Source organism: Kogia breviceps, chromosome 1 (assembly GCF_026419965.1).
Source record: "Kogia breviceps isolate mKogBre1 chromosome 1, mKogBre1 haplotype 1, whole genome shotgun sequence".
NCBI lineage: Eukaryota > Metazoa > Chordata > Mammalia > Artiodactyla > Physeteridae > Kogia > Kogia breviceps.
In genome coordinates this window covers 137,337,677-137,361,980 of record NC_081310.1, presented here as the reverse complement: position 1 = coordinate 137,361,980, position 24,304 = coordinate 137,337,677, and the positions used below count along the sequence as shown (strand labels likewise).

The 24,304-nt window shown below is 37.9% G+C and overlaps 1 protein-coding gene across 1 annotated transcript in view; it reads right to left on the bottom strand.

Moving 5' to 3' along the window:
• ERICH3 (glutamate rich 3) overlaps window positions 1–24,304 on the bottom strand; it is a 118,776-nt gene that overhangs the window by 63,668 nt on the left and 30,804 nt on the right. The window contains exons 2-7 of the mRNA XM_067005775.1: window positions 19,526–19,619; window positions 16,940–17,065; window positions 13,177–13,248; window positions 11,203–11,334; window positions 6,220–6,378; window positions 1,648–1,866 (exon numbers count right to left, since the gene is read on the bottom strand). Of these exons, the coding sequence (XP_066861876.1) occupies window positions 1,648–1,866; window positions 6,220–6,378; window positions 11,203–11,334; window positions 13,177–13,248; window positions 16,940–17,065; window positions 19,526–19,619 (802 nt within the window). The remainder of the gene's footprint in view (window positions 1–1,647; window positions 1,867–6,219; window positions 6,379–11,202; window positions 11,335–13,176; window positions 13,249–16,939; window positions 17,066–19,525; window positions 19,620–24,304) is intronic.

The following is a 24,304-nucleotide window of genomic DNA, read 5'->3' as shown; positions in this document are numbered from 1 at the left end:
TTCTATCATTGCCCCAAATCTTCACTGCACTTCTCTATGAGAGGACAATACTTCCACTCCATCGCTGTCAGACTTTGGTAATGGAATTCAAGTGTAAGTGACATGTGTCACTCCTGAATGGAATCTTCAGAGCATTCCATGGCTCTGCTGTCCACAAGGCCAAATAACCCAGGACAGGGACTACTCATCCAGTCTGGGTTCCAGAATTGCCATTGACCAGCAACAGACAATAATGAGAAAAAGAAATTAAATGTAAGCTGAGTTGCCAGGGGTTGCTTGTTAGACTGAGCTACAGTAAACTACTCTTCAGAGAACTTTGCAGTAGGAAAGGAGAAAACAGAAGTCTCAGGCTGCAGAATGTGAGGAAAGGACTTGGTTACTCTATGCCTGGGTATGTTGAGAGACAGAGATGAATACTAGAGGAAGGAATAAAACTCCAAATAGGAGAGGAGAATGACAGACAGTACAAAGTGCCATGGCAGTGGAAAAGAATAAGATCAAGGAACAGGGCGGAGGGTGGGCCTCGGAGATGAGGGGTACGGGCTCTCTCAGAGATCGTAACCAAAAAAAATAATTAGTAAAAGGTGGATTGAAAGGAGGAAATTTGAGCAAGCACAAGGAAGACAGTCCCAACTTTTAGAGAAGGTTACTGGTGAGGCAAGTTATTAGTGAGGAAAGCTGCTGGGAGGGAGATGTGGACAAGGGGTAAACAGCACTTGAACGAGGCTGGTTTTGGAAAGCCAACATGCCGTAAACATGCAATGTTGGCACTTCGCTCCCTGATTCTCCATCAGTGAAATGTTGACCCAGCCATCTCCTAATAACCACAAAAGTTACGTATAGGGCTTCCCTGGTGGCGCAGTGTTTGGGAGTCCACCTGCCCATGCAGCGGACACAGGTTCGTGCCCCGGTCCGGGAGGATCCCACATGCCACGGAGCGGCTGGGCCCATGGGCCATGGCCGCTGAGCCTGTGTGTCCGGAGCCTGTGCTCCGCAATGGGGAGGGGCCACAACAGTGAGAGGCCCGCGTACCTCAAAAAAAAAAAAAAGTTACATATAATTGCTATTAGTTGTATACTTACAGCTCTTTTGCCTTCATACTAGCCTGTATCTGTATAAAGTATAACTGGCCTTAGGACTATTTTCTTTATCAGTATTTTAAGGAATGATTACAACAAGCTACAATATATTTTAAGAACACTGAAAGGAAAATATTTATAAATATCATACAGTAATTTGCCAAATTTATTAAAAGTGAGTGTTAATAATTATTTTATATGGTACACTGTGTTTTTCGATATATTAAAGTCCCTGAATATTCACAAATTAAATGTTAAAATACTTCCTGACATGTGATTGAATGGACAAATTAAATGAAATAAATGGGTATAATACCAACTAAATTGGAATACAAGATTTACTTGATTTTTTTCTCAATTATGCTAAATTACTCAACTGAACTACTCAAATATTTGGTTTCAGATTCATTCAAGCTTACAATTACTACATTTATAAAATTATTATATTTCTTTATGCAAGTCATTTTACATTCGATTTCCCTAGATTCTCTTAGATTTCATCTAGAAATCTAATAGTACAAGGTAATCAGTGCTAAATTAATGAAAGAAAATTTGATTCTATAATCACCCTGGTAAAGAGAGGTTCTAAGCCATTTGGAGCAGTGGTTGGACGAACTCTTCTCCTTCTCCATGTTTCAGGTCTATTTTCCCTTGTGATTTTTCCATTAGGGGGAGGAAGTGGAGGAGGAATAGGCATCATGTAACGGTTAATCTTCGGAAATTGATATCGATTCATTCCCTGTGAATTATCCATGGAGTTCCTGAACTTCATCGTTGCCTTCTTGCCCTGTAATCACATTTCATGACATAAGAACAAGTGAAGTAGAAGTGGTGACCCAACATAACCCAAAATTAAAGACAAGACTGTATGATTGACATTGCGTGCAAACACAACTGATATCAATAGGCAAACTTAAAACACTTCAATCTGTTGAAAAATGGCATTTTGTAGTACCCATAGCAAATTAAATTTTCATGGATTTCTAACCTTATTTAAGTATATTTTTTAAACAAAACATACAGTGATGGCATTTTTATAGTATTTTGGGGATTTTCCCTCAACAATCCATTAAATCTATGGGGACACCCAGTACAATTAAACAATTTAAAATCAAGAAGTTCGAAGTGTTACACTTTGAGATAGGATTGGATGGTTCACTTAACGATAGGGTATTTGAACTTTTTTTATACTGATTTCACCCACCCAGGTGTTATAACATTCCTTGATAATATGGTTTCAAGGAACCAAAACCCCAGACTCTGACCCAAAGTCTCTATTCTACTTATTTTCTCCTAGAAATTCAACTTGTGGGAATAAATTTCACCCAGATAACTACACAAGTACACTTATGTAAATGTGCATAAGGATACACACAGACACACACATGCACACACACACATGTCTAAAAAATTTAGTTGATCATTTTGGGATTGGCATGCCTGTGCTGCTATATTTAAAATAAAATGCCTTTCCATGAAAAAAAGAAAAGAAAAAGAAAAAAAAATTAGTTGAACCACGAAGTCCATCAGTAGGAAGATATTTGACTAAATTTTGCTTTGTTCTGATAATAGATTCTCATCAGGCTTTAAAAAGAATAGTGTTAATCTATTTGTCCAGAGTCCTGACATAAAAAGGTCCGTGCAGTGTGATCATACTTTTCTTTTAAATAATTTATATGTGGATTTTGATAAAATCAGGGATGACTGGAAGACTCTGAACAAAGGGTTGCCTTTGTGGATTTGAATTATTGTGGGATGGTGAGGGCATATAAGTTTAGTCAACATGTATTACCTTAATGATTAAAAGCACCTAATGTATAAATAAAAACTTTATATTTCAGGTATTTTTGAGCCTCTGAACTTTCACATATTGATAATTTTTGTATATCTGAGTTAGTTTCCCAAACTTTAAAGTATCTTTAATCATTTTTATCCGTTTTTTACCAATTTATTTGGTATTGTTTTAAATTCATTTTCAGCCAATTTATTGTTTATTTTGAGATGCTTAAATTGTGAAAAGTTATTTTTACGAGAGGAAAGTCACTCCCCAAACATTCTCATTGCTGAATAAACAAAAGCAGGTTAAATAAAGGCATGTATATGCCATATTTTGATTGAAAACAACATTTATGTGAACAGAAAGGGATTTAAATAGATATTCACCAAGGGGGTTAGAACTGTTAGAATGCTTGATGTTGCAGGTATTATTTATGCTCTCATTTTTCTTTTCTTACATTTTCCAATTTTTCTGTGATGGTGTGCATTGACATTGTAATAACAAATATAAATTAAAGAAGTGAAAACAAGATAATAAAACAATAAAATCAATGAATCCAGAACTTTTTGGGCCTGGGGGTTATCTTTTAATTTCTAAGTAGTTATCAATCAATGGCATACCTTATTTGGAAATGGTTTAGTAAATTTAAAAAATTAACCTTCTGCTCCTTACCTTGCTTTTTGTTAGCGCAAAGCATCTTGGACATCTTCCCATGCCAATATAAATAATTTACCTTATTTTTTAATATACTTTAATATGCCATAACATTTTTAAACAATAAATTCTTAGGTGTCTTCCAAATGTTCACTATTGCAAATATTACAATACTAAATATTCCTGAATTTGTTTCTTTCCACATGCATGTGTGTTCCTAGGATAAATTCCAATATGCTAAAATGCTTGAGCATGTTCATTTAACATGTTGATAGATATTCCCATATTGCCTTCACAAATAGTTGTACCAATTTCTACTCTTATCAACAGTGTATAAGAAACTGTCATTCTAAGGATAATAATTTTCAATCACACCATTAATTTTACTCAGTAGCATCTCAGCCAGTCTGTTTTGACCAAATTGCTTTTGCCTAAATCAAAGCTCCTCACCCCTGATACTTAGAAAATTCAACCTGCTTAAGTCTGTTGCACCTTCAAACAAGTCCCCTATGCATATCTTTTACTCTTTTAGTGAGTACTTACTACATACTCAGCAATCATGCAGACTATTATTCTTTAGGAATTTCTTGTCTGATTTTATATTAAGTAATTTTCATCATCAATGCCATTGAAAGAATTGCATGTCTTTCCTGGCAGTATATTTTGCCTATGTACATCACAGTATAAGCTCCAAAAAGTTAGAGAATTTTGTCTGCTTTGATAGTTGATATATCACCAATGCCTAGAGCAGGACCCAGTTCATGGTAAGTGCCCAGTAAATTCCAATGGATGAAAAATGTAAGTTTAGCTAGTTGAAATTAACATGGAATTGATCTCAATCTTGTTGGCATGTGTAAATTACCATTAAGTGCAATCCCTCACTCACTCACACCCCAAAACTTGGAAATGGTAAAATAAAAGGCCCTGTGCAGATTTAATTAATAAATCTACCCAGTGGCTCAGAGCAGATTTGGAAAATCACCTAAAAGAAAAATCATTCGCTAGTCAGAAAAAATTAAATATTACCTGATTGATAGTGTTCACATATCTAACATAAAGATGGGTCCGATCAAGTACAGTTAATAGATATAGGAACTTAGAAAAGAATATAATTACCTTGGCAAACGTTGAAAGTGCCCATCTGAGCACTTTCTAACTAAGGGACAGGAAATCCCACCCATTGGGCTTTGAATATTTCCAGTCCTAAAGGCAAAGTTATCCCTGGAGGATACAGAGGGCTTTAGCCAAAGACCTTTGAGCTTTCTGGTACCTTTGGCAAGCCCATTCCTAAGAGGAGACAGATGCATCAAGCTAAGGTGACCTGATGCCATTAACATTCCATTCTACCATATTCCCTCATTCTGATTCCATACTCACCAGGCAACCTTCTCGTTGTGATCTGGCTTCCCTAGGTCTGCCTATAAGGGGAAAACGTACTGCTCCTACAAGCTTTGATTTAATTGTTATCTGGTGAATTAATGGTCCCTAATTATGATCTGATTCTCTATTTTGACTTACTATAGTGAGAAAAAATGGGCTTGTCATGTGTTATTTTAGTTAGCTTGAGACAATCTCTCAGGATCTGACTATTCCTGGACACTAGCTTGAAATGGGAAATCTCTGGACATTTAAAGTGGAGACCAGATCCAAGAAAGTGTCCACCTAATCTGCTTATGACCCAATAAGTTCCCACCTAGCTCTAAGCAGTCATCCCAGACAAAATGCCACCACTTTTGGTTTAATTTCTCCTTCTTTCCAAGAAACTACTATTAAATTAACTAAAGTAAAGTTTGTGAAAAATGCTTCACAAACTGAAAAGCATATTAAATGGATTTAAATATTATTTATCATTTTAGGGTTATGTTTGTACTTTTAATGTGAAAAACAATAATTTATCTGTCTGAATTAATTTCTTAGTGTCAAGGTCATCTGTCAGCTTTAGATAAAAATATCTTAATTTCATGTCATATGTTTCCTAATAATTAATGGAGCTAAATCCACCCATTTGAGCATAATTACAATTGTACTCATAACACAGATTCTATCTTAAGCTGGCAAATGTTTCTTCTTGGTCTTAAAAATACAAACAATACCTTCCCTAATTACTAAATGTCCCAATTATCCTTCCCTTTTAAGTAACTCAACTCATATTTTATGGCTACCATACTTCCTTCCTGTGCTCTATTAAAATAAGTGAAAATTACCTGAGATATAACCTTGAAAAGGAAGCATAGTCAAGCTTCTGTGTGTGATTAATTCAGGATTTTTTTAAAGATGGACATTCTTTTCCTTCTATATCCAACCTTCTCCAGAGTCAAACTTGAAGCAATTTCATACACTGATGGTAAAGTAAGTCGGCATGCAAATGCAAACCTATTCTTGGAAAGTTTCATTTTCTAGGTTTCATGCATTTAAAATTTGGAAGCAGACAAAACTTGGTCTATTCTGATAGAAGTCATATCTAGCTATAAAAAGTTCCTCTTTGTTTTTCACACAACCTTTCAAATTCATGAGAGATCATCTTAAATTATTACAAATCTATTCCTTACTCTTTTGCCCAGTAACACAGAAATTATAGGCCTTCTAATTAAAGTAAGAAATAATTAAACAGACGTACATGGCAAGTGCTTAATAAGTGCACAATATATATTTCACTAAATAGATTAATTGAATCTAGCATCTTAAAGACTGTGATGAAAAAGCATTTACCCCAATGGGAAATGGAGCTTCATTTTCCAGCAATGAGGTTTTTGATCTGGACCCTGAAGTTACCTTTGGCGCAGTTCCTACTTCAGGATTGCTGGGAAGAGGTTGTAATCGAATTGGAGGCTGCATATTTCCTGGGGCAGTGTATGGTCGAGGGGCTGTCTAGACAATTATAGAAAAAAATTCCATTTAAATTAGTATCTTGACATGTTTCCAGGACCAATTAATAGCTCAACAAATTGCCTAGACTAATTAATGGTGCCTTTTTACTGAACAGATTAACCTTTAATTATGTCCTTCCATTATACATACTCTTATGACCCAACGTATTTGTTAAAACATATGGTGTGGAAGTCCTCTACATACCTAACTACTGCAATTGTAGAGTATTTTGGATAAAGGAGATGTTCTCTGTTAGGTTCCTGTATTTTATTCACACTGTGAACTCGCTTACAATACCTAATTGACGCTGTATATTGAATGGCTTTGCTCAATTAAATGTTAAGTTGAATAATGTTCCTAATTTAGAGATCTAAGGGCCTATGATTAAAATGAACTCATTCCTGTTTAAATGTTTTCAACATCAACTCTAGTACGAGTCCTTTAGGTTTTAAGAGTGGTGCTGAAGTAAAAGCAGACAATACGATTCAAAAAGAGGCAAATACTTACTTCTAATGCATTACCATTTATTCAGCCTCTTCCTTCAAATACTAGGAAAACAAAATTGAAAAATTGTAACTGGCAACTTTGGAAAACACTGTCAAAATGGAGATGGGGGCTTCCCTGGTGGCGCAGTGGTTGAGAGTCCGCCTGCCGATGCAGGGGACACGTGTTCGTGCCCCGGTCCGGGAAGATCCCACATGCCACGGAGCGGCTGGGCCCGTGAACAGTGGCCGCTGAGCCTGCGCGTCCAGAGCCTGTGCTCCGCAACGGGAGAGGCCACAGCAGTGAGAAGCCCACATACCGCGGGGAAAAAAAAAAAAGTGGAGATGGTTTCCAGGCTGGAGAGTTTCCATTTGCCCCTCTTCTCTGTTTTCTCTGTTCCTGTCTGGCTGCTGGGAGTTATTTCTTTATGGACTACATCAACTAACTTCAGGATTCCAGTTGGATTTGGCCAATGAAAGACACTGGCAGGAGATCAAAAGACAGGAGGGAAGGAGACTGGGGTCTTAATGCTCCTGGACCCTTCCCAACCAAGGTTATGATGGGCCAGATGGGTCCCTCCAACAAAGTCCACAGCTCCTATCAGGAAGTCCTCTCCCAGAACCTGCCAGCTGGTTCTGGTAATCAAGTCCTCTCTTTCCCCCAAGCCTATGTGGTGTGGTTTCCCATTATATTCACCCAGCATGCTTTGGTTTTCCTTAACCCCACCTGCACCTTTCTAAATAGTTTCTTTATTAAACCCTTCCTAATTACCCTATTTGTGTGAACCATCTGTTTCCTGCTGAGACCCTGACTGATGCATTTTCTAATCAAGAATGTACTATAGAGAAAACCGAAAGTGCCAGTTCAGAACATTAGATGTGTCTTTTGGAGCACTGACAGAACATTGTAACTTTAGCATAAAGATCAGCAATGTTTCAAAAATGGAAAAAACAAGGCTCAGTTGTTCTATTACAATAAAACAGTAGAAAACCTGTTAAGAATAATACATGCAAATTTGGGTAAGAGGGTGTGAGAACAATAGTATATAAATGATTAATGAATAAGATTTATTACATTGACTCACAGTGTAATGGTGACAACAAATATTCAACTCTGCAAAAGTGTTGTATAAATACATAAAAAATGGTGATAGGGCAGCTCCCACCAACCAAAAGTTGGTCTTAGCGCCGTCTTGACAAGCATGTTATATGTTGCCAAAACTCTGATTTTTGTTAATGCTTATTGAATTCCAACTCTAGTCACTGTGAGATGAAGAAGTAATTTTTAACATCTAATGGCAACACGAGACAATTAGTGTCAAGTCAACCACACAAATACTGCCAAAGAGACAATAACAATAAAATACCTGAAAACTAATAGAACTTAGACCTAAAAGTTATTTGGAATAAGCCAATGAGACTAGTAAAAATTAAAGTTTCACTGAAGTAATTACATTTTATCCAAATGAATGAGCAAAACAAGAAAATGATAAGGAGAAAAGAGGAATGGTAAATTTGAACATCCAAGTAAGAAGAGCCAGTTGTGAGCCAGACATGGCAAGGGGAGCAAAGAGAATATTCCCCAATATCTGTTTTCCTTTCTTCATGTAATAGAATATTTATTAGGGAACATGCCTATCACAAATAAAGACTGTATTTCCCAGCATCTCTTGAAACTCCATATAGATGTATGCCTCAGTTTGGGCCAGTAAGATGTGAGCAGAAGTTCCATGTGAAACTTCCAGATCATGCCCTTAGAAAGATGAAATGCGTCTTCACTTTCCCCTTATCAACCCTTCTCTCTGGCTGAAAGAGCCACACGGTGATATACATACCATCTTGGTATACGTGGATGAAGTCAACACACTAAATTTGGCAGATCAACGACACAAAGGAGTCTGAGCTTTTGATGCCTCATAGAGTAGAGATGGTGCAGGAGCTGAGACTCATGCGTGTGTGTTGAGGCGGGGAGTGCATCCTTATGTTAAAGTCGTTATTTTGGTCTCTGCATACAAACCTAGACACGAAGCCAAGTGGACTGACTAGAGCAGCGTTTGGTTTAAAGAAAAAAAGACATAAGCCTCTATGAGCCCAAAGGTGAAAGGTCTTAAAACCCACAAAGGGAAATCAGACTAGAAGTTTTCTGAACAAAGGAATCAGATCATCCAAAAGAATTCTTTTGATCTCTGTAAAACAAATATGCCTTAAAACCCACTCCTCTCAAAAAATCCAACTGAACGCAAAAATATTGAATGTAGGACCTGGAAAGCAGGTCACTCTAAACTGGAACATGATCTATTGGCTGCTGTGTGCTAAATGTTACTTCCCCACATTTGCATTCAGTTAGATGAATGTGGCAGTCAAATGTTTAACCGATTACATGTATCTCTAAAAACAAATCTGCGCCTTTCAACTAACAGCTGTGAACTACAAACTGTCGTAGTTCACATCAGGAGCCACCTTAAATTTGCTATATTTTAAACTGTTCGTAATATATTTTCTTGGAATATATATGGCACTGTAGCTTAACATTTTCAAAACTGTACCAGAATGTGAATTGAAATTGACTACCTGGTGATTACTCAGCTTAGCTGAGCATTTCTAATTCTTAGTAGAAGATCTCTGGGGATGAATTTTCCAAGCATGTACAAAATTAGTTGAATGACTTCCACAGTTTTAATAGCATGGTGCAGCTAAAAGCCTACATGCTATTTCGAAAGTTTAGGTGCAATTAGTGACCAAGTGAAGTAACTATTCACTGTCTGCTCTCCTTATTCACTCAAGAAAGTTTAAAGAGAAAAATGAATGGCAATATCCCAAAAGGATTATTATCTTTATCCCAGTGGCACCTGGAGGTCAGGAATCCAATTCAGAGGATATGTAACCAAGTTAGGAAAACAAAAAAGAAGGACTTGAATTTCTGTAACATTTCTGCAATTCCAAGATCACAATAGGTATCCCCTATGAGGCAGCAGCACCGCAGGGGGTGATCAAGTGAAGAATCCTGGCTTACCAGATAGAAAGGCTGCTAAAGTGCTGGTGTCACTGGTTCCTGTAATTTTTAAATTACTTTCTCACTCCTGCCACATTAACATCTCCTGGATGTATCATAAACTACTTATTGAGGCTGTTCAGCTGGAAAATTGAAAAGAAAGACTTTCAAGGGTTTTTCCTCCCTGAAACAGGTGGGAAGATAGAAAATGGCCCTTGTTTCTTTTGTTTCACTCAGAATAAGCTTTTGAGAGTCTAGTGAATTTGCCACCCAATAAAAGAATTATTTGTGTACATATACATTTAAATGAAGCCTGGAAATATGATAACAACAAAGGGAAGATGGTTGCTTTTCATAACTTGAGCTGTTCATCGAGAAATGTCAAAACATATTTACCTTTTGAAAATGTCAAAGCTTAACACTATATGTGATGAACCTACTTCAATAATCTGTGAAAGCACTGCAATTTCTCTACAAATATTGTGCAATCCAAAAAAATGTTCATGCTAACAAGGAAATACATTAGGCCACACAAAGCCAGAATAAAGATGTCATCAAATCAATTCATTTAAAGCTGAAACCATCAACCGCCAGAAAATATTTTGCAAGTCTTTTCCTGTATGTATATTGTTTCAAGCTACCTTATGTTCCTTCTAGCAAATACCATTCCTAGGTTATAAATGAATCGAAGTGGAATGAAATGTCAGTGTGCAATTTCTTTAAACAGAATTTCTGTACATTTAATTATTTTTATCTTAGACTGTGTGCATATACTTTTGATAAAAGCTCAGATGTAAGTATCTGACCCGACATGTTGTGCAGTACCATTGAATTTGTATGCATAAAGAAGCTTTAAGATAAGGTAAGAGTAGAGGAAACAGCAAGAAAAAAATCCAGAGGTCAGAAAATATAGAACATGCATGGAACAACCAATGGTTCAATTGTGCTGCATTGTAGGGTGCTAAAGGGTAATCGTGGGGAAAAGTATTAAGATAGCTAAATTGATGTCATGTGGCTTGGGGTCTTAAATGTCAGGTGCAAGAGTCTGGGCTTTTCTATAGGTGACACAGAGCCAGTGAAGGTATTTGGCATGTAAGTAACATAAGTAATCTGCACTTTAAGAAAACTAATCTAGCAGTAACAAAATGGATTTGACAGGGGTGATATTGAATGAAGGCAGGACAACCAGTAAAGACAGAGTTGAATGGATACAAGATTATGTTTTCACTCAGTAGGATTCCCAGGATGATACAACCATGTACCCAGAGAGCATTCTTTCTGAGAGTAATACAAAATCATGAATTAGTTAGTTGGCATGGTGCAGGTCAGAGTGTTATTAGCTTGACTCACCAGTGTTACTGGACTGGAATGTTCTTCATCAACCAGAACACTATGGCCATGGTTGTTAGTCTTGGGGCCAACTGGGGGGCGGGGAGACAGGATTGGCATGTTATTTCCTATAGGGTATCCTGTGTGCTCTCCCTAGAATAAGAAAGTGATTTAACAAACCGATGCATAGTTAGTAATCTAGGTTACATTAGTGCCTGCCAGATAAGAGATGTTATATGACTAGAGAAGTTCTTTCTCATTCTTTTCAAAAGTACTCCCTCTGAGGACCATCATGATAATCAGGAGATGTTTCCACAGCTGTACTGGGGACTTGGGTGTGGTAGTGAAAGGCAGGAAACTGAGTATGCTTTATCCAAAGAAATAGCTGTGCTCACAGTAATATCTACAGATGCCGTGTATCCTTAGTTTCAGCAATAATATTTATTAATCTGCTTTAAGCAGATCATTACAAGCAGCACAAAGTTCCTCACTACTCTGATCAGTAGAGACTACCAGAAAGTATTACTTTTCTGCCTTAAAAAATTATTAAATAATTCCATAAGCAAAGGGTTATATATAACATATGGGGGACCTAAAATATAGGTCTTTCGCCAAGTGCAGCTATAGGTAAAAATGTTACGAATAAAAATCGTACAGAGGAAATGAAATGTCTATAAGGAATTTCTGCCAGTGCTATAATGTGCCCATGTATCTGGTTAGTATGTCTGGCAATCTGGGCGAGAGTAAATAGAACACTGTTTCAGGAACCATTTTCCAGTAACTATTTTTTCCATCAACATTTTGGCAGATAAATTATAGAATCTATCAGTCCTTGATATAGGACACTATTGGTAAAGTTGACTTAACCACAAATCTCTACACACCAACTTTTCTGATTTTGAAAAACTGACCTATTGTCTGTTATTTAACAATTTTGTAATAAGAGTATGTCTTGACTAAGATAAAATAGATTTGAGTCTAGCAAGAGGGAAAATTACTGTTTCCTACGGCGAGTTATTCCACAGAAGCTTTACGAATATTCATCAGTTTGTGAAATGTCTTAAGCCCCACATTTGTAATACCCTGAAAATGAAGAACAACACGTGGGTTTGAATGGCTCAAGAAACTGAGTAAAACTGCCAACCTAAACTGAAACCTTTCAAGCATGCATAATTGAATCTCTCATCTCTTGATTTAAATTTACACATCTGCTGGGGCTTCCCTGGTGGCGCAGTGGTTGAGAGTCCGCCTGCCGATGCAGGGGACACGGGTTCGTGCCCCGGTCCGTAAAGATCCCACATGCCGCGGAGCGGCTGGGCCCGTGAGCCATGGCCGCTGAGCCTGCGCGTCCAGAGCCTGTGCTCCGCAACGGGGAGAGGCCGCAGCAGTGAGAGGACCGCGTACCACACACACACACACACAAAAAATTTTTTTTAATTTACACATCTTCTAAGTTGACTGCAAAGATGAAATATCAAATGCAAAAGTAAAAAACAACGAATTTTAAAATGCCTTCACAAAATGTCTAAATCTTAAGCTTTTGTTTTCTAACGTAGATCTTTCGTACCATATATTTTCAAGGGTCACGTTCACATGAAAATGTACCATTGGATAATTCTTAAAATGCCCCATTTTCCATCACATCGGGAATATCACCATCTATTTTTACCTTTTATAACAAACAAATCTTTTGGCCTCTATCACAAATCAATCAAGAAAATACAAAAGCAAAATTTCAAACTTGAGAAGAACGGTTTCAAGTTTTTCTTTCAATGACTTGTGCCTTATACAGTTTCTCTTGCACAGTAGCTCCTATTTTGTCATGATCTTCTGTAATAATAGTGGCCAAGATTTAAGCTTGGTGGAACAATCATTTGACCTCAGTTATAAGTTACCCCAAAATAAAGTGCCTCCAAGCCACTTCAATAATAGTACCATTGGCCTTCAAAATCATGAAATAATATTATGAAGTAAAAGAGTTATGTAGTTCCTTACCTTAAATCTCTGAATTCGCTCCTTCCTAGCTAATGTCTCCAGTTTCTTTTTAATTTCAAGCTGATGGTAACGCTAAGCATACAGGAAAGAGTGGAGGAAAGAATCATATCAATTATAGCAAAGAAATATTTAGAGGAAAATAATCCCACTATCTAACTGTAGTTTCATTTACTCCTCTTGTCATTGAGATGGAGAAGAATCACCTGCATAACTGTGCAAGTGGGAATATAAATTGGTACAACTCTTTGGAAAGCCAATTCCTAACATACGTTAGGGAGTTAAAAGTGTTCCTACACTGTAACCCATAACTTTCGTTTCTAAACCTAGGGAGAAGTCTGAATAATAAAAAAAAAATGTTTTATGCACAAATATGTTGTCTGAAAGGTTGTGTCTTTTTTCCTTCAAAGCAAAAATTCAGGAGCAACATAAACTTTAAAAAGAATGGTTTAAGTTTTTGGCCCATCCATATAATGGAATAGAATATAATTATTAAAATATGGTTCCTAAAGATTTGGGGGGTTTTTTGTTTTGTTTTTGTTTTGTTTTTTTTAAAGCACTTTACTGACGTATGATTGACATACAAAAATTTGTACATATTTAATGTATATAACTTGATGACTTTGGAGATAAGTATATACCTGTGAAACTCTCAACTACAATCTATGCCATAAACATATCCATCACATCTAAAGGTTTTCTCCCACGTTTATTATTATTAGTTTGTGGTAAGAACACTTAAGATCTATCCTCTTAGCAAATTTTTAAGTATACGACACAGTATTGTTAACTATAGGCAATAGATCTATATAGTAGATCTCTAGGGCTTATTCATCTTGCATAACTGAAACTTTATCCCCATTGAGTAATACCTCCTCATTTTCCTCTCCCCCAGGCCCTGGCAACCACCATTACACCCTCTACCTCTATGAGTTTGACTAGTTTACGTTCCTCATATAAGTTGGATGTGGAGAAAAGGGAAACCTTGTACATTGTTGTTGGGAATGTAAATAGGTGCATCCACTGTGGAAAACAGCATAGTGTTTCCTAAAAAAATCAAAATTAGAACTACCCTATGATCCATCAATTGCACTCTGGGTATATATTCAAGAATTGAAATATTCTACAATCCCATGTTCATTGCAGCAGTTTTCACAATAGCCAACAAGTGGAAGCAAGCTAAAGGTCCACCGACGGACGAATGGATAAAGAAATGTGGTACATATATACAATGGGATATTATTCAGCCTTAAGATTTTGTTTAAAAACTGGAAAATACATGTAATGCTGATAAAAGTAGGATGCAGAACTGCACAGAAACACAATTTTATTGATCAAGCTCACATCATGTGTGTATCTGTGCTCTGGGAAAGTGCTTCGTGTGCATCATCTCTTCTTAAACAATTCCAATTGCTAAGCAGTCTCACTTTACAAATGAAGAAACTGAAGCAGAGGGTCGTGCACTTGCCCCAGGTTATACATCTAGTCAGTGGTGGAACTGTAATTTGAATCTTGGTCTATCTGACACTAATTTCCTGTTTGGCGCTTTTTTTTTTTTTTTTTTTTTCATAAAAACCTCCCAGTAGTCATCTTATTGAACCATGCTGCAGCTTGAGACCCTCCTGGCTTCCAGGACACCACTCTTTCAGGTTTTCCCACTGTTTGAAAGTTCTTATCTAGCCCATGTTGTTCTTCCCAATTTCCTGCAACGCACACACCACAAAGCTAGAAACCTCAGAGTGGCCCTGGGTGTCTCCTTCCCCGTTCCTCATCCAGGCAGTGTCGGTGTCTCTCCCTCTTCCAGGTCCCTGTGGACAGTGGCATCGCCCCAGTATGTCCACTACTGCTGTTAGCCCACACCCTCTGGCAACAGCTTCCTAGTTGACCTCCCACCTCCAATGTTTTCCAGCTCATTAATCCATCTTCCACATTTTTAGCAAGATCATCTTTCTAAAACAGCTCTGCTCATTTATTTCACTCCGCGCTGAAAAATGTTTCACCGCTTCATCACCTAAACTGCAAACCTAGCTGGGAATTGAAGGCCTCCAGAAACAGGGCCCCAACTCATTGGACAGTGTCACTTCCTGCCACTCTTTCAACCAACTCACAGTATAGTCTGGCCTCAGTGAGCTTTCCTTTCCATCCACAGTGTCCCCTCACACCTCTGTAACTTCACACCTGCTGTCTTCACTCTCTGGAATGCCTTGCTTATCTTTTCATGTCAAGTTTCATTCAGTCCTCCAGGTTCAGTTCAAAAAGCAGGACCTCTGCTTAGCTTCCTCTGACTCTCACAGAAGCAAGTCATCATTCCCTTCTTTTCTGAGCTCAGTCTATTTGTTCCTCTCTTCTAGCATTTGATCACTTTCTATAGCATTTTTTAAAAAATTATATCTCACAGCTACATCACATGGCCCCATACTGGTACATGGTAAGCTTGCAATTAATGTTTATTGAATGATGAATATGTGAATAGTAATACAACAACATTAGTAAACAGCATCAGCATAAACTAAATGTGAGACAAATGTAACAATTTAGAAATATTTTATTTTTAAATTATATTAATATATTATATATTATATTAAATTATATATTACACATTAACATTTATCTAAGCTATTTATTCCAAACTTTAAGAATACACAAAGACTCTTTAATAACAGCACTTTTAACAGTTATGATGTGTTCACTATAGGAAATTTTGGAAAACGAAAGTTCAAGAATCAAGGCTAAGACAGAACTTGGTGCCTACTGATTGTTTGAAATTATGTATAATTCATTTTACACTGTACTATTTTTTCAACATTAGTTGTAGAATTCCAACTAATACTTTTATAAAGAAGTGAATTTGGGAGCCATAAACAATGATTCTATGTAATTCATGCACATAACATAAATCACAAAATGAATTCCTAAAGGAACAAATCATATACATCTGAAGAGAGCACAACACTTGCTCAATTTAATAGTAGCCAAATAATAAATATTTTGAGTGGCACTACACTTAGTATCGGTTTACTGATGATTCTACAGTTGGTCATAAATGTTTAGTGCACCCACAGGTCAATGGTTTTATGAGCCAAGTTTCCGGATTTAATGCTACTTGGTCAAGCCGAGAAGTGACATGCTTTTTCACAGACATTAAAATGTTATTGATGCTTGAAACTACAAGTTCCACGGAGCGAGGCTAAAATAATTTATCACGTTAGCTAGATATCCTTCTAAAAATGCCATGTCACACTGAAAAAAAAGTTGTTGATACTTGGGTTGTGAATCTGTGCTGACCAATGTGGCCTAAAGTAGGAGGGACAGCAGATGTTTCAATGCCTGCTCCTTGAAATTTAGCATACGGCTGAGCTTCGGAGCCTTCAAAGAATAACAAATCCGAAATAATTCATGGCAGTGGAATTACTGATATTTAAACAGATGTCACTTTTTTTTTAGCAAATGGAAATTGAGGTACAGATGGTGAGGGCTGGTATGTTTTAAAGTAGCCATTACAGATTAAAACTCTACATTTGTTAAATTAAATATCACAAAATATACAATGATGTCCATATTTTTCTCGAACTGAAATGAAGAAATGCTTACTTCAGTGTCTTGTCTCCTTACTACCTAGAGAGATATAGAGTATTTCTCAGGTCACCTTGTTCCATTCCTTTTTAATGAAATATAGGAAGAATTCCCCTGCTTCTGGGTACAGAAAGTATTATTAATTATCATATTAATAAATATCAGTTGTAAAAAAAAAAGTTAATACTTGTACCTCCATATCAAGAACCTTATGGAAAATAGCCTGGGCTAAGCATTCCCGGATATATTTTTGGTGATCCCTCTTCATGATATTTAGTTTGTATTCCTTTTCAGAAAGTATTCTCCCATTTCTTGTGATCTGTCATGAATAAATAAAACATATGTAGAAACACAAAGCAGAAAATGTATTGCTAGTTCCCTAAGAGAGAGAGATGGACCGTCAGTTGATCAGACAGAGAAGGAAGCAGCGTCTTTTAAGGCTAATGAGGTGTAGTGCTATGGCTGATAAACTTTCACTTTTAATGAAAGCTTCATAAGGAAAAAAAAGAGAAAGGCAATCTTATATACCCATCATGTGAAAACACATACAGGTGGTGCACTTGATGTTTAAAACAAGGTTTTCACTAGAGTAACAATTTTCCCTTAATGGAACCCAGGTGTTCTTTTCATTTCTTTTTTTGAACACATTCAGGAAGAAGGCCTGGGGTGCTACCTTGAAACAGTGAATAGGAGCAGTGATCACAGGACTGATGATCTCACAGGAAATACTTTGAAGGGCAAAACATGTAAGCTACAGAGGATCTCATCAATTTGTTTTCAAAATAATTGGCTTCATTATTTTGTTTTCACACTGCTTTTCTTCTTTCACTCTCTAGCCCAGAATGCAATTTAATTTGCTGTGATTCAGATATTTTCAGATTATACAGTACTGCAGATATAAAGTATTTCAGATAGGTTTCAAGTGACATCACTGCAAATCCCAGGAGTGATAGTTTCTGAATTTTATTTACTTGTTTTTCTTTTATTCCTTCCTATGGGCATATTTGTTCTATTTTTCTACATCTTCCCTAAACTGAGGATGTTATCCTTGCTGGAATGTTCATCTTCCTTTTCACTTATTTAAACCCTGCTCTTCTTTTCACACCTAATTCAAGTCCACATATTTCTTAATTTTAATGACTAGTTTTTTAGCACTGTTGTTGCAGCATATTGGAGTATCAAGATCAGCTAGAGTTGTGCTACAAGTGATTGGTTATTGATCATGTTTTTTATGAATGCATTTTCTAATGGAAGAAAGCAGTGTGGTTATAGAAAGTGTGCTCGGAATTACAAATAACTCAGTTACGGTCTTTGAAATGTGTTGTCCATGGGATATCATGTCATGACTATCCAACCAGGAAAAATTGTTGAGAACTTCCTGCACTGCCCCTCCCTTAGCAAGTAACTTGTCATTGATATATCTCCTCTGGGAGTATCTAATCTCCCCAACTAGACTGGGAGCTCCTATAGGGCAAAAGTTCTGAAACTTGAGCCAGCATCTGAAGAATCACCTGGAAGACAAGTTGAAAAAGACTGATGGACCCCACCCCACAGTTTCTGACTCAACAGATCTGGGCTGGGGCTCTAGTATTTGCATGTTATAACAAGTTCCCAGGCGATGCTGAACACTCCTGATTCAGAGACTGTATCTGAACTGCTCTAGAGAAAGGGCTGTGTCCTTCCTGTTTGAGTTGCCATGCACATAATCAGTGTTCAATAAGTGCTTGTTAATGACGTTGGTAAGTAAATACAAAGTCCTTCCCATTTATATATGAAGTTCTCAGATTTTTATCTGAAGAAGTAGTGTTAATGGTAACCACAACAATTATAACAACCATTTATTACACATCTCTAATTGCTACAACAATCTTGAGGGCAGGGTATCATTACCTTTATTATCTGCCTTCAAATGAAGAAGTTGGAGCTGAGAAAGTTAAGTGTTTTCCTGAACATTCTGTCTTGTAAATGGCAGAGCCAAGTTTCAGCCAGGTCTGTCTGATAACAAAGCCCCAGGAGACAAAAAGCAGGCTCTCTGAGAACTACCCAGATAGAGTGCCAAGCACATAAACAACAATTAGAAATGCAATGCATATCCTTTCAACACCATGGCAACAATAGTTAAGGAAACCCACAGTGTTTTAAGAAAGTAAACAGCTAAAATTGTTAGTCACATTTTCTATAACCACACCCCTTACTTTGAATGGAAAACTACAGTGTTTTTTAAAGGTGTTACATTATAGACATTTAGAGAAGTGGAAATTTTCTGGAAATGATAGTTTTGGAGCTAACAAAAGACACTAATGTATCAATAAACCATCACATGAAATGAAAGTTTTTAAAAATTTAAAGGAAAATTTTGAACTGTTCATGTCTTCCACACCATATCCTGTGATTATTAAAAACAATATTTTTTTTCTGAAGACAGTAAAGTCTTTTCTATCCTTACTCCCTAACAGTTCCTGGTGTATACAATATGTTCAATAAATATGGGTTGAATAAATGAGTGGGTAAATAAACAAATGGCATATGCTGTTGAAAACTCATAGGGATTTTCCTCAATAATTTATAAGTTACCTTAGCAGCCATCATGACCTCTCTTCCTATCTTTTGAAACACAGCCTCAAATAGATAAATCAGAGCTTTGGAAAGGAAGTAATTTTTCTAAAATGAGGGAAGGGAAAAGATGTCACCGATAAGCTCAAAGAGGAAACCAGAAAAGATAGGGAATTATTGGATTTAATGAAACAAGAGGGCAGGTAGAAATGAGACCAAATCTTACCAGCCCTGAGCTCAAGAGATGCCGCCTTATCCTTGTATTGTTAAAATATCCAGCCAGGTGTTTATCCGTAAGACTATTATATGCTGCAAGTAATCTGGAACAGAAAAATGAAACCATTAAGGTTTTATGAAGTGTTGCTTGATAACCAAGGCAATTCTTGACTCTCATCCCCAAACTGTGCATAATCGTTCATTCATCCAGCCAGCCAGTCATTTACGGATGTGTTTAAAAAACAGGTATTGAGCACCTACTATTTTCTAGGTTTGATGATAAGAACTGGGAGACAGCCCTGATGCTGTTTTATCCCACAGACAAGTATGGAAATCAGACATGAACAATTAAATTGGTTATGAAAAATCCAATCCTAGAAACATGCAAAAAATCGTGGGGACACAGAGAAGGAGCCCACCAACTCCAGTTGTCAAGAAAGGCTTCGTGGAAGAAGCCTGATGGAAAAGTAGGGGCCCCTTCAGAGGACCCTTCAGCCTCTGGTTACACACCCTAAATTCTAGTCACTCAAACTTCCTTGCACTCTCTAAACATATTCTCTCCTGTCTTCGGGACATGATGTACAGTCCCACTACCGTGAAGTCCTTTCCCTCAGCAGTTATTAGCTAATGGAGAACATCTGTGATGCACAAGCATCTCTTCTCCCAAGAAACATCCCCTGATACAAACTGGGTGTGCTGTGTTACCCTCCACTCTGTTCCTCTACGACCTTTAGTTCCATTACATATCCACAATATGTTACTGCTTATTTCTTAGTCTACTCCTGTTGGTTTGCAAACTGGCGCCCACACACAGAGGGCAAGGGAAGAGTGAAAAAAAAAAAGGCAGCCACTCCAGATTGGTAAGTGGCAGGTTTAATAAGCAAAGGAACTTCCTTAAGAGACTTGTCTTGGGCAGCTGCAAGATGAGTAGCTCTCCACACATGCCCATCAGAATCTTAAAAATTTATATAGAGGCCTTAACTGGGTTCAATCTGGTACAAGGTCCCGATGATCTCCACAACATATTGTTCTCTTAAGTCTGCACCCTTGAAAATGGTCCCCACTGTGGGAATGGCGGGCGGAACATATGCATTCCAAGGACAGGGGAGAGGGTAAGGAGCCTCTGATTGCCCAGGTCCGCTTGAGGGGGTCACATCCTTTCAATGACCTCCTCCAATACCTCTGCTGGATTTGAAGGCCAGGATGGCACATTCTCAGCATCCTTACTTATTTATTATGTACCTAAATAATGATGTGTTCAACACATGAAGATACATTTTGTTTGGGACTCATTCTTACTGGTATAAATTTCAAACTAAGCTTAAGCTCAGCAGTTTAGAAGTGTTAACTTCCACATATATATCCAGACAATTTCATTAATTCCACATCCAGAACCAAAAACATAAAGTTCACAGATTACTGCTGATTTTTACGTTCTTTCATTTAAAAGAGGACAAATTGGTTCATTGGTTACATGGTCAATATAAGTCTATAAAACAAAGTTTGAAACTACTTTTTCTAAGTTTTAACCTATACTTCATTAATTATTATCTTACGGAAGCAGGCACACATATACATATACATGTATGTATACATGTATGCATGCATGTACATCCATGTGTGTGTATATATATATATATATATACACACACACATATAAATGTGAGTGTGTGTATAGAGAGAGACACAAAGAGACAGAGGGACAGAAAGAAAACACGCAAGCCTAAACATGGTCGTAACATAAAGTTGTCCTAAAACAAATGCACACCCTATTACCTGCCACAAAGATTTATAATCTATACATTTCATGAGCAGCTGATCCCTAACTTATTCTGAAACAAGAACAGGGACTCATAGAATTGAGTAAATATCATTAGCAACAATTTTATTTAGCTATTTGTACTGCCTTAACTACATGGAGATGGTATTGGTGACATTTTCCTGTCTCTTTTCTCCTTAATGCCCGTCTCAGGAAAGTTCTATACTGTCAAATGGTAAGGAAAGTTTAATTTTGTCCACAAAAGAGACTGAAAAGCAGTTACAAAGCCCAGAAGCCAAGGTGCCACATGAGAGTTGCAGACCCATGAACAGCTGCAGAAACCATTATTTCACTGGGTTTACGTAAAAAGACAACCTGAGAGCTTCAGTAATGCACATACAAAACCAGCCCTGGATAATGCTTTGAAACCATCTTTTAAATGAACTGTCTTGGTGTCCTATAGTTCATCAAAGGTTTCCTGTCTCCAAAAGGTCAACGTTGTATCCCTTACCCTTTCTGAATCTCAGAATACCTTTTCAGCAACTCATTTCAGAAAGGTGAGCAGGTGTCTCTCAGTCCTAACAATCATGATTCCACAGTTCACAGATTCTTAAGATAAATCATTAGACTGATATCATATATAGTCTTTTGTCTGTTTTTCAGGCTCACATTTTAAAAAATCAATAGTTTTGGAATAGCTATGAGTGCTAAAACCCTGATTAAATGTAGTAGGGTCAAAATGTTAAGATAACGTGGACCTCCACTTCCTTGTTGATTGTAAAATATCCCATTCTTTTAATTCAGACTTTGAAACACTTTTAATATTTAGGTCTTAATAACAAAGCTTAGCCAGCTTTGGCACCACCTCATTCTAATTCTGCTCTCTCAGGTTCCTATTGAATGAGTCTGTGTGTGTGATGCCCCTCCAGTCTTACTGACAAGTGGAATAGATCCGGGCAAGTTGAAATCTTTGCACACAATGATTTTCTCACATCTTCCTGTTTAGGAAAGATTGAGGGTCCCTGGTTGGGATGCCATTTTTAAAGCATCTTTTTCCACGACTATGAATTATAACCGGCTGGGTCTTCCCAGGCTCAGCCATTTCTTTTTCAGACAATGCCTTAATTTTTTTAACTGAAACTTTAGATAAATGAATTGTTTGCTAACAAGAAACTATACTAAATTACATACAGGTTTAGTAAAATGGTTGTTATGGACTGAATATATGTTTCCCCCCAAAATTCATAGGTTGAAACCCTATCCCCCCATGGTATTAGGAGATGGGGCCTTCAGGAGGTGACTAGGTCATGAGGGTAGAGCCCTCATGAATGGGATCAGCACTCTATAAAAGACTCCAGAAAGCTCCCATGTCCCTTCCACCATGTGAGGACACAGGAAGAAAATGGCCATCTGTGAACCAGGAAGAGAGTTCTCACCAGACACTGAATCTGCTGGTGCCTTGATCTTGAACTTACCGGCCTCCAGACCTGTAAGAAACAAATTTCTGTGGTTTAAGCCACCCCGTTTATGGCATTCTGTATAGCAGCCTGAACAGAGACAGCAGCTAATGCAAACATTTCCACAGTCTACATATAAATGTCAACCTCATTCTGACCATCAAGCTTCCTTCACAGGGAGAGGGTAATAATCCTGTGGCTCAGTCACAACCATGATCTGACACATCCTTTCCACTCTGCCCCTCTTCATGGGTGCTTGGTATGGGTTTGCAGCCTCCCTTTGCATGTACTCAATTACAAGAGCTTTACTGACCCAGCCACACTTTGATTTAGTAGAGCTCTTCACTGCTACTGTTTCTCCTCACTACGCACATTTCTTCCTTGCACTCAGCACAACCCTAGGCCAGGTGAGGTCGCCTCACCTGGGCTGTGGATTATGTTGCACCTCCCCTTGTAAGTTACTGCCTGCACCTGTTGCCAAAGCTGGATTGCGTGGTCATGCTGCCTCAGTCCTGTGATCCTCTCCTGTTCCAGTCCATATCAACAACCACATTGGTCACAGCGACCACCCAGCCACTGTGACCACATCACTCAAAAGCCATGCTGTTCACACAAAGGCCCATAACTAATTGGCCAGCCCAGCCCAACTCGCTGGCTTCTTTATATGATGGACAAGACTATTTACCAACCCCTGTTCACTGGGTAGAGAAAGACCTCCTTTCTGGCTCAACGCACTGGAAAAAACTGTCCCCCAGGAAACAAAGCAACCCTATCTCTATGATGGTTTCCATTTCCCCCACTTCAATCCACATCTCCCTGTCCCTGCAGTGCCTGAGTATTAAGGAGCAGTCATTGGGAGAGCCTTTCAACTCTTGACCCCTGAACCCCTGCCGTCCACCATGTAGATGACGTAATTGGGGCTCTGAACTAATAAGGTCAATTCCTATCAAGCCCTCCATTTGCCCCCAAAGAGAGAAAGAGGTATTCCATAGAAACCCAGACTAACAGGAAAGGCACTATCATATTAATCAGAAAACATTTATTGTGTACTATTCTCAAGGCATTCTGTACAGCACCAGGGATCCAGAGATGTCACAGACACTACACTTACAGTGCTCCCAATTCAGTGGGGAGGTATGCATGCACATACAGTGTGTGTGTGTGTGTGTGTGTGTGTGTGTGTGTGTGTGTGTACTTGATTTCTTCCTGTGTCATAGGTTAATTCTTTCATAAATAGTTACTGAGTGTCCCCATGTCAGACACCGCGCCTTCAGCTGGGGAAGGAGTATCTCTATCCCATTCTGCAGATTACAAAGCTCTTCCACATATGTAGTCTCATTCATTTGCTTTCAGGCCTCTGGAATGTGAGCAATATCTAGCTGTCACAGCTCTTCCATCTTCCTGAAATGGAAAGCTCCAAAACAAGATTATTGCTCAACATGAGTGAGTCCAAGGAAAACATGATGAGGGTAAGGTATCCTGGACCATACTGATAGAAGAATCTCTTGAACCCCAACCTTTTCCCCCAGCATGCTGGGCCCCACACTGTCTACTTCTGTGGAGGGAGAGGGAT